Below are 12,456 nucleotides of genomic sequence, written 5' to 3' on the forward strand. Positions count from 1 at the left end.
CCTATCGGTCTCTTTTGCCGAGCCGCTAAGCTTTGGGGGCGTAAACACACCAACATCGGTTGTCAAGCGATGGTGGGGGACAAACACTTACACACACACACACACACACACGACGGGATTCTTTCAGTTTCCGTCTACCATATCCACTGATAAGGCTTTGGTCAGGCCGAGGCTATAGTAAAGACACTTTCCCAAGGTGCCACGCAGTGAACCCGGAATCATGTGGTTGGTAAGCAAGCTACTTACCACACAGCCACGCATATATATATATATATATATATATATATATATATATATATATATATATATATATATATATATATATATATATATATATATATATATATATATATATATATATATATATATATATATATATATATATATATATATATATATATATATATATATATATATACGTTTATTTGTGTAGATACAATGAGGGAGATGTGCTTGATATAAGTCGTCAATTATATGGCTGATTGAAATTGAATGTTTATCTAGCGATTCAAGTTTCAAGCCACAATGATCTTGAAGCAAGAACTATTTACACAAGAAGCTTTGACTAAATCGCAGGTATTCACACACATAGGTAGAAAACAAAAGAAGAAACCTAAGGATTTACAATTGAAAAACAGCGCTTTCCAATTTGGTGTAGTGAAATAATTTGTAATGAAATAAATACAAAATTTGTGATACGTTTAACAGACAAGTTCAATGGCTACATCGCATCTCTTCGTAAGACAACCTTTATTTTTTCTTGATTAAGCAGAAAACTGAAAGCCATCCATTCTTGAAATATAATTTACAATATAATAATTGTCATAAATGCATATCTTTAATTAATTTAACAGATAAATTCAAAAGGGAACTTTATAGCGAATAAGAACAAATAAAACAGCAAAACAAACAGAGCACCTAATCATACTCCACCAACAACAAAATATTCCCACAAATAACCAAGTTCTTAGAATTCTCTAATTATGACCAAAACAAATTTCTTTGAATCAAAAACATTTTATCATAAGCATCAATATTTTGAAGCAATACAAAACATTCATTTCTAATAAAGCAAACGACCTATAAAAAGGACAGTCTTAAACAGTCTTAATTACATTAACAAATAAAAACCAACAAAAGTAACACAACAAAAAATGAAAACACGCTATTCACCAACAAATTCAAGAAAATGAATTACCAATCCACAAAATAACCATTTAAAGAGGCACAAAAGTAACTGTCAGTCAACAGACGCTGAAAGCAAACGAATGAGCATGAAACTACACTACACCCAAAAATATAGATATATCATCAAACCGAGTTGTAACAGTCTCACTGAAGATTGCAACCGCGTGAAACTTTTATCACGAGATCAACTCTCAGTTCTAATAAGGTCTCTCTCTCTCTCTCTCTCTCCCTCTTCCGCTCCGTCCCTCTCTCCCTACCTACTCTTCTCCGTCTCTCTCTCTTCCTACCTCCCTCTCTCCGTCTCTCTCTCTCTCTCTCTCTCTCTCTCTCTCTCTCTCTCTCTCTCTATATATATATATATATATATATATATATATATATATATATATATATATATATATACATACACCTATGTATGCATATTTATGTATGTGTATGTATGTCTATCTATCTATCTATCTATCTATCTATCTATCTATCTATCTATCTATCTATATTGAGAAAAAGGAGGCATTCAGAATTTTGGATAATTCTTTATTACTGCTTTCGTTCGTTTATCGAACTCGTCAAGACAAAAATCAAAATGATAAAAACGGAATGTTTCCTTGTGCATTTATATGAATCGGATGTTTTTGCTTTGTTTAGAAGAGGAGAAATATATATATTTTTATTTTTGGCAAAAGGGGGGAAGAGAGAAAGAAGGGGTGGAATAAACAGAGAGAAAGAAAGGTTTCAGGGCAATAAAGAAAAGTAAGTAAAGTAAAGGGTGGGGAAAGGATAGATAGATAAATAGATAGATAGATAGATAGATAGATAGATAGATAGAGAGTGTGAGAGAGAGAGAGAGTTGTTTTTTTTTTAAATTTGACGTGGTCAACTCACTGTATAGTTTGAAAATAAAAAGAGTTCAAAGTCCTATGGAAATGTGTATTCCTTTACACTTGTATAGTCAAATCCCATATTCTGTGTAATTCTGTTTTGCATGAACAAATATTAAATTGTACAACATTCATAAACTAGGTAAATAAACTAGGTAAATATAATTTGAGTTCGGTACTGTTTATAATACAATTTATTCTCTATGTACATTTAATCAAACATCATAAATGAGTTGTATAAAACTTGTATATTGTATATTAAGCTGGAAGCCACTCTGTAGGATATAAATTATATACCAAAGCAGGGCCTGCTTTAATATATTTTTGAGTATCTTTCATCCTTTTGTAGGATTTATTTTTATTTTTCCTGCTTGATTGGATACGATAATTCAAAAGAGACCTTTTTCACAAATTATTTTGCCAAGTAGCTTACATTAGATATCTTTCCTAATCAGTGGTAAAATGGTTCTAGTATTCTTTCTCTCTAAGATCAACATTTGTTAAAATCGTTATCTATATATATAAAAATGAGAATGTGTGTCTGTCTGTCTGTCTGTCTGTGTGAATCCCTAAAACTCGAGAACTACGCAACCAATTTCATTCAAATTTTACAGATGCCTTCCTTAGGGTTCCAGTTGTGTTTTAGTCAAAAAAAAGTATTAACTTCTTGCGGAGTTCGAGCCCACGGCAACATAATATCTCCTCCACTATTTAAGTATTACGTGTCAAAAGTGAAACAAAAACACTCATGTCAAATACTTTCACTTTAAAAATGAAACTATTCTACTAACTGAAACAATCACATTTCGATACTGTAATGACAGATACTTTCAGAGAGAGAGAGAAAGAGAGAAAGAGAGAGAGAGATGTATATGTATACATATAGATGTATATGTACACGTTATTCCACTAACTGAAACAATCACATTTCGATACTGTAATGACAGATACTTTCAGAGAGAGAGAAAGAGAGAAAGAGAGAGAAAGAGATGTATATGTACACGTATATGCATATATATATATATATATATATATATATATATATATATATATATATATATATATATATATATATATATATATAGATAGATATAGATCTATATGCATACATGTATATGTATACACATGTGTAGATGTATATATATATATATAGATGTACATGTAATATGTACACATATATACATATATATACATGCATACAGATATCTATACATATATACACCCATCACACACAAACACATGCACACAAACACACACATTAGTCATTTGTTTTCTTATCCAAAACTACGTCAAAAGTACTGAACGGATCTTTATGAAATTTGGAAATTATATTCTATGTATAACTCCCATGTAAATTCATATATTTTTGATGTTGATGAAATTTTAACCGAACATAACAGATGAGCATTATTTGTAATTCAACGGTACAACAGTGTAAGACTACCCTTTCAGATATACTTACATTGTGATTTCTGCAATGTGGTGCATAAATTGTCAAGTAAATGAGACGCATCTTTGCCTCCACTGATTCACTTGCAAAGTGTTGAGTAAAATTATTTCGTTGCAGACCTCCTTTGGGTCTTTTTATTATCACTACGACACACATAGTCCCCAGTTGGTAACATTGATTTCAAGGCCCTCCTGGATGAGAGACTGGCATTCCACTTAATGTCTATGTTCCATGCTGGCATGGATTGGAGAGTTATTAATGTAGAAATATGGTATCGTAGCTAATAACAGTTGAGGGTTGCATAGTCTAGACGGCGTTTTTAGATTTCATTATTCTCTTTAACCCGGGCAAAGCCGGGTATTTCTGCTAGTGTTATATATATCTGATCATTTACAGAGATGAGTATCACGTTATTAACATTGGATCCACATTCAGAAACAACAGTAACATTGTAATATAGATGTTTTCTCTCCATCCATCATTATTACTATTAAAATAATAATAATAAAGTGGTTACATGACTATGAAGAAGCTTTCTTGGTAGATACCAAAACCATTTAGCATACATTGATGTCACCTTACATGGTATGTGAATATTGTTAGACAGCAATATAGCGTTTATTGGAGTATTCATTTGCATTATTTCTCTCCAGTCGTATTAACTGGGCACAGCGTCTGTTTGAGTTAACCGTGTAATGTTCATAGTTTGTTTCATTTGAAGGGGTGTTCATGCATATTGTCTCAGTTTCTCTTTCCAATTTTTTTGGAAAAAAATGTAGTTTCTCTGCTTTTCTTTCAAACATTTAATTTTGGAGAGAATTTTTTGAAGTGTAGCTCCATTGCTTTTCGGAAGTTTGGTATGGTATGAAAATGTTGGCTACCCCAAGATTGTGCGTATTGATAAATGGAATCATGTGTTCATTTATTTTTTCTTTTTGGTGTCCTTAGTTGTGTGATGTTCAACTTCATCATCTTTTTAATTCCATCATTTAGTTATTCTAAGGAGTATTTCTGTTTTGTAAGGAAGCTTTTGAGCTCATTGAGTCGGATTTGACGTATTTCAGGATCAATCACTATAGTACAGATACGTCTTGCCATGCTGCATGGGATGTGTAAGGGATGGTAAGAGTAGAAATTCAAATATTGGTGCGTGTCCATTTTTTTTTGTAAAATATGTCTTTTGAAACTGTGGAGTTGTATACCTTTATGTGAATATTCAGGAATGGTAATTCATTGCAACTGGTTTCTATAGTGAATTTGATGGATGGGAGAAGTATTTTGAGTGTATTATTAAATATATGTAGGTCCTCATTTAATTTACCCCCAAAGAGGACGGATAAATGAACACTTCAAATGTGACTTCATCACCAAGGCCAAACGCCTGGTACTAGAAGAAAATACCTTTAGGTTCGATAATAAAACATATCGACAGATAAAGGGCACGGATATGGGGATGAGGCTTGCACCTTCATATGCTAACCTAGTCATGGGATACTTGGAAGAAAAGCTTTATGAAATGTAGAGAGAGCTTTTAATCATGATTGCAAGAAATACGTCATTGAAAAGTGGAAACGCTTCCTTAATGACTGCTTTGTCTTTTGGGAAGTATGCGGTGAAGAAAATTTTAAAATCTTTACCTTTTACAAACGTTCAAGAGATGTCCCAAAACACTTCTAAACAAAGCAAAAAACATCTGATTCATATAAATGAACAAGGAAACGTTCTGTTTTTATCATTTTGATTATGTCTTGATGAGTTCGATAAACGAACGAAAGTGCTAATGAAGAATTATCCATAATTCTGACTGCCTCCTTTTTTTCAATAAACAATGTATGTACACCACTTCATGGATACATACATTACATACAAACATGCATGCATGCGTACATACATACATATATATACATACATGCATACATACATACATACATACATACATACATATATATATATATATATATATATATATATATATATATAAATTTTAAAAAGAGCTAAAAGATGATCCATTGTAAAAGCTTTATTATGACCTATGATCATTTCGATGCAATATCCAGACCAACTCCTGCATATTATAAAATATGGAATATTGTATCTCTTCGGGGTCAGATTAATTCATAGCAGACAGTAAAAACATATTATTTCTCTTTCATAATATAGCTTGATTTTTAAAGAATGTTTTGTTCATAAGTATCTATGGAATTATTTGATATAATGGTGTCTTTTAGCTAACTACTTTACATCATAATATTTACTTAATTTTTCAGTTATATTTTTATATGTGGGGCATTTACGATTACACCGTAATATTTGTTTACGTTTTTTGCCCGATCGATTTAATCCTTCAATCCTTGTAATATTACTCTGAATATTGTATTTAAACTCCATTACTAAGGCAACTAACTTAATTTTTCTTTAATTTGTTAGCTACAATTTAAATGTATCCTAATTCATTTCACTTATTTTTATTTTATTCATTTTTTTTATATGTTTGATAGCAGCAACATGAATGTAACCTAAAATTTTTTAATATATATTTTTTTACTTATTATTTCTCATTTTTTACAATTTATTTTCTCTAATCTATCGGGCTTACATAACCATATAAGGTCTTTTTACTGTTTTAAATCTTAGCTTAATATAACGTCTTGTTTAGATTATGTATAGTTGAGGTGATTATATTATATTATACATAAGCATTCTTTATTAGATTTACTTCTATTTCATCATTAACTTGTGTAAAAAAATATATTTTAAATATTTTTAACATCTAACGGTTTTTTCTTCGTTCCTGTTTTTTTTTATTTACTTTCATAAGTCCAACGGTTTTTTTGAAATGTACAGCGTCCCGTACTTGTTCGCTATTTAACTTCATAGGATAACATCATAACTTAGCATTACTTCTCGTTTACTCTGCCTTCTAACGGTTTCAAGACCGACATGCTATACAGTTTCAATACGTATCATGTCTTTTCAACTTGTTTATATATATGTAATTCTAGGACAACTATGAATGTTGTCTGTTTTTACTGTCTGCTATGAATTAATCTGACTCTGAAGAGATACAATATTCCACATTTTATAACATGCATGAGTTGGTCTGGATATTGCATCGAAATGATCATAGGTCATAATAAAGTTTTTACAATGGATCATCTTTTAGCTCTTTTTTAAATTGATATACATACAAAAACTCACATGTGAGAATTTTGCTACGTTGATAACAGATACAATATTTTTACCAAATTTTGGTATAAATCTATAAATACATATACATATATATGTGGATTCTACGTCTCCACATTTTTCATTTGTGATGACAAAATATGAACTCCTATTGGAATTTACATATCACGGACGGGAAGCATTTCTACCACTCCTACGCACCACTTTCCTTGGCTAATGGAATTGCCACTATAACATCTTTATACATTTTTTTTTTCTACATTCATTCTCCTATTTCGCTATATACTCTTTATTTGCTTCCTTTTCCAAAATTACTCTTCATATTGAACTCCAATATTTCCTTCTATTTAACCATCTCACATCGTCTCTGTTGAAGGGATGTCCCTAGTATCCCAGAAATAACTGTAAGACTAACTTTCCCTTTATGTTCTGAAAATTCCTTGGCTTTGTTGTCTCATTTTATTTAACACACACACACACACACACACACACACACACACACACACACACACACACACACACACACATACACACACACACACACACACACACACACACACATACACACACACACACACACACACACACACAAACACACACACACACACATATGTATATATATATATATATATATACTTATTTGTGTATTCTCCACATAAGGTTTAATTTTTTTATCTTACAGCAAAATGGATACAAATAAACTCCCACCAAAGTTACAACGCTCAAATTCGTATTTAGTAAGTATTTCAGACAACGAAGATGGGTTAAGCCAAATATCTGGTTCTCCTCGTCAACTCAGCATCTCAACTATAGATGGGATTGGGAAAAAGCACCAAAGCACGAACGGAACTTGTCCTTCAGTCGCTAGTGACACAACTAATAAGTCAACTGAAGTATTAATGGAAGCTCTCCGAATGGAAGAGGAACAAAATGCTCCGACCAAGTCTCGAGGAGCCTGGGATAGCAAATTTCAATATATGTTAGCAGTCATTGGCTATGCAGTTGGATTAGGGAACGTCTGGCGTTTCCCTTACCTGGTTCAGAAAAATGGCGGAGGTAAGATATATTCTTCAATTGAAATAGTGGAAGTTGTGATATTAGAATATATATAGATAAATCGACAAAACAATATCTAGGAATCACGAGTTTAAAAATAAATGAAACAGATGCTTTACATGAAGCACTTTAATTAAATTTTACAAACTATTACGAAATCTTATATAACTTAATTGGGCTAGTTTAAAAAAAACAGCTTTTGTTGTTTCATGACGTTTTCTTACCATAAAGGAGTTACGAGCAGCCCATTCATCCCTATACATAAGCCATCTTAAAGAAAATCATACTGGAATGTGAATGTAAATAGCAGAATTTAAATTTAGGGATAGATTTGAATTTATAATTAATGCAGAATATATCAAAATGGTTGGTTTATTTAGGTATAGGAAAAACTTACGCAATGTAGTTTTTAAACGGGAGAAGGAAAAGATTCAAAGTTATAAAATATATTTGGCTTAATTTCAGAAAGAATACGTATAACTATTTTACAGAGATACTAAAAATAATGTTAGCTATACGAGGTCTAATCAATAAGCACCTGGACAGTTGCCATAATAACGAAGCTAAAGCACGGAGAGGGAAGCCGCTTGGCAAAGATTCACCCTCAACTCTGCTCACTTCCGCTATTTACAGCAGTGCTTGCAAGTAACGAGTGTAGCGTGTGATCGTCGCATTGACCATGACAGAGATGTCAAAATATCGTTCACTTGATAACAATGGCACTCTTCTTTTTTGCTTCTATTATTATTATTATTATTATTATTATTATTATTATTATTATTATTATATTTTAAAAAAAGGATTGACGTAACTCTTCACGAAGGTAAATAGTCAAGACGAAGAGTGCGATTCGATTGTATAGATGTTTTATTCTTTGAACAATATTTCGACAGAACGTCTGTTTTTCTCAAGTTCAAAACAAAAGGTGATTGAAAATTCAAAATTTCAGAAACCAAACGTAAACTATGAACGAGAGTAACCAGCGTCCATACGTTGATGGAATGACATCATCAGTCTTTGTCAGTTTTTTAATAAGCAGAAAGAAAGAAAAAGGAAGACGACAGAAAAAGAAAAGAAAAAGAGAGAAAGAAGAATATTCAATCAAACAGTTTTGTATAAATTTGATGATATTCTCCTGTCATCTTATTCATTCCTCCAGGGCGTGATGTTAATAACCCGCAAACATATTTCTCCTCATACATTCTGAGAAGTGAAAATGGGGTACATTCAAAATATTTTTTGAGAATGTGCACTTTCAAATCTTCTTCAAAATTGCAGCCGCTTGAAACGAAATGTTCAGCAAGTTCTGTTGAACTACTGTTCTTGTGTCTGACGTCGAATCTGTGCCCCTTAAACCTTTTGTTTAATTGTTCCGTTGTACAACCAACATAAATCAAGTTGTGCTTCGTGCATTCCGCAGCGTACACTAAATGGGAATCTTTGCAGGTTCCCCCTTCTGTATAAATCATAACATTTCTATTATGATTTTTGATGGTATTCACTTCATTCATGTTGTCGCACAATGAACAGGGCTTACCTCTCTTGCGGCTGTTCTTTAAGGTACAGCGTGCAGATACTCCAATGTTCGTTTTCTTGGAGTCAGATATAGAGGTCAATAATTCTTTTATGTTCTTATTCCGTCGAAAGGCTACAATGGGCGGCTGAGGAAATATCTGTTTGAAACTGGGATATTTTTTCGCCACATGTTGGTAACTTTCATGCAACACTTTTTAAATGCCAGCGAAACGTCGGTGCCAGTTAATCACTAAAGGAATTCTGTAATCTGTTGTATTTTGTTTGCTAAGATTATGCGTGTAGGTTTGACTATCTTTTCTAATCTTAGCTATTTCATTTGCTATTTCCTTTAAACGTGATTCACTGTAACCACGCAGGGAATACGGCGACTGCATTCTACCAAACCCACCCCAGTCGCAGGGAGGGGGTTTGCTATTTAACGCATAGCTGGGACCCTTACAGGTGCTACCATTCAGTGTAGACCTGGGAACAATAGTGGCTAAGAAGCCGGCGTATATATATAAATATATATATATATATATATATATATATATATACATATACAGGGTTTGGACAAAATAATGGAAACACCTAGCATCATAGCATCATAATTTTGAAATATCTATAAAACCGTCAAAAGCTTGTTTATTTTTATGTTTTTGATTTATTATTAGTGTTGCTTAACATTTTTTGCTAAAATTGCTGTTTCTTTTCAGATATCATCAGAAAAAGGTAATTAAAATTCATTAAAATGACAGATCTATCAGACTTTCAAAGAGGTCAAATTGTTGGTGCTCGTATGGAAGCGCTAGCGTAACGAAAACAGCCGAAATGTTTGGTGTATCAAGAAGTACTGTCTCGAAAGTAATGACACCCTTTGAGAAAGAGGGAGAAACCACCTCGTCGAAACAAAACGCCGGAAGAAAATCAAAACTTTCAGATAGGGACCGTCGGACCCTTACGCAAATTGTTAGAAAGGATCACAAAAATACTGCTCCCAAAATTACTGCAGAGCTTAATGACCACCTCGAGAATCCAAGTTTCCACAAAAACTGTTCGCCGGGAGCTGCTCAAAGCTGGATTTCACGGGAGGGCTGCAATCAGAAATCTGATGCAATCAGAAATCTGATGCAATCAGAAATCTGATGCAATCAGCTGTGATTTGTGAACCATAACATAGATATGTTGCACATGCGGGATGTTAACTGTTTCAACCCAGAAACGCATTCCTGTCATTTTTAATTACGCATTGACATTATTTTTATTACTTTTTATCACATACTTCTATTTCGTATGACGTTATATTCTTTATGTGTTTCAGAATTGAATTACTACGTTATTTCTTTGAACAGGTGCATTTTTAATACCATACACCTTGATGCTTGCTATAGAAGGTATTCCGATATTTTTTTTGGAACTTGCATTAGGACAACGAATGCGGAAAGGGGCTATCGGTGCTTGGAATCAAATAAGTCCATTCATGGGCGGTATTGGAATATGCTGTGCAATAGTTTCCTTCATCGTTGGACTCTATTATAACACGATCATTGCTTGGTGCCTTTACTATCTGGTCCTCAGTTTTAGAAGCAATTTACCATGGGAGAAATGCCCTACCGTACAAGTTGGAAAATACAAGAATGAAAGCCGTTTAGTTGAAGAATGCAGAGTAAGTTGCATGAAAGATTCCATTGCTAATCATTTATAAACTTCGCTTTTAAGAAATTTTCATAATTATTTTCTATATAGTATTTACTTTTTTATGGAACCGTATTATTAGCACATATTATCTACTGGAAAATGTTGAACTGTTTTCATTCTATTCTTATATTTAGACGTTTGTGGGGATTTTTAAACAAAATTTCAAAACAAGCCTCAGTTCAAACCAAAAGGGGATATTCTACGTGCCCGATCATTCTATTAGAAATAACAAACTCTTTCACATGAAAACCTACAAACTTAAATAAAGAAGGATAAGTTAGGCTGTGTAGCCCGTGATATACAATAAGGTAACAAATGGTATACTTTTGACCTTAGATATCCTCAATGCGGACTGAAGAGGCTAAACAATAGCAACAACAACAACAACAACAGCAACAACAACTCAACTACAGCAATAAGAAAAGCAACAGCAACTACCTTAGATCCCTGGTATAAATGTTTGATGGATCTAGAGTTCTTAAGTACCGTGAATAGTACATAGAGATTGCAGCCGGTATACTTTCTATTAGGCTACAAACAATAATTCAACTAGGATTTGAAGTTGTTATAGATAAGGTAACAATTGACGATCCACTACATTATTATCCCGGGTTCCACACAAGTGTGAAATACACAGGTGATCAGTTTGAAAATTTCGTGAATGAAAGCAAAAATACACCCTGAGAACACTAGTAGAGCCTGGTTCAAATAGATCACGTGGTCAAAACTATTGTAGATTAGAAGAAAATGTAGTTGAGATACCATGGTGTAAGGCGACAACTCACTTTAGGCCTGTACTCACCGAAAAGGCGGTTGCTTCACTCAACTCATACCGTCTGAGTTTCATGAATTTATCTGGTTTTGGCTTAGAATGTTCAGACGACAGGAAATTTTACTGAAAGAAAATCGTCCAACGACGACCGTTAGACAGTATTTTAAACTTCCTATCGATACAATATTTTGAACGTAGGCCAAGTTTGCGTTTTGATACATGAGAATGCTGGGTTGTACTGTTGAAAACGTTCCAGGTTATCGAAATAAATCTAAATAAGGAATTTGTATTTTCCTCTTCCTTGACCTACGGGAGTAGTGATGCTGAATTTAGTAGTTTCTGAAAGTGTTTGTGGTAAGTCCTTTGTAATTTTCTTTAATGTTGTCCAGGGTTGTTATAGATAGTCGTTATAATTCCTTTGGAAAGATAGAATCCCAAAGTGGGCAGCTGGATGAATTTTAACAGTTATAAGTAGGTGGTTTGATGAGTACCATGCAGCTGCGTAGATGTGTATCTTTGAATGAAAAATTGAATTTGAGAAGCTTTTTATCCAAGCAAGATCTTAAAATTTTGTGCATTGAAAACTTATAGTATTAACGTGTTAGGGGGAAGTGTTACCTTATGAGAACTAAGAAATTTCTGGTTGTTTCTGGTAATTTTCGAACTGTGGTTTGAGGGGTTTATATCCGGTAAATATAAAATGTATAAAGTAT

The 12,456-nt window shown here is 33.0% G+C and overlaps 1 protein-coding gene across 7 annotated transcripts in view; it reads left to right on the plus strand.

Annotated features, from left to right (window-relative positions):
- LOC106871698 (sodium-dependent neutral amino acid transporter B(0)AT3) overlaps positions 1–12,456 on the plus strand; it is an 89,231-nt gene that overhangs the window by 60,963 nt on the left and 15,812 nt on the right. For all 7 annotated transcript variants that reach the window (XM_089355944.1, XM_089355936.1, XM_014918307.3 and 4 more), the window contains 2 exons: positions 7,385–7,758; positions 10,626–10,939. In XM_089355944.1, coding sequence (XP_089212070.1) covers positions 7,389–7,758; positions 10,626–10,939 — 684 coding nt within the window. In that variant the 5' untranslated portion in view covers positions 7,385–7,388. The remainder of the gene's footprint in view (positions 1–7,384; positions 7,759–10,625; positions 10,940–12,456) is intronic.

The sequence above is a fragment of the Octopus bimaculoides genome, chromosome 1, assembly GCF_046866305.1.
Source record: "Octopus bimaculoides isolate indiv1 chromosome 1, ASM4686630v1, whole genome shotgun sequence".
Taxonomy (NCBI): Eukaryota; Metazoa; Mollusca; class Cephalopoda; order Octopoda; family Octopodidae; genus Octopus; species Octopus bimaculoides.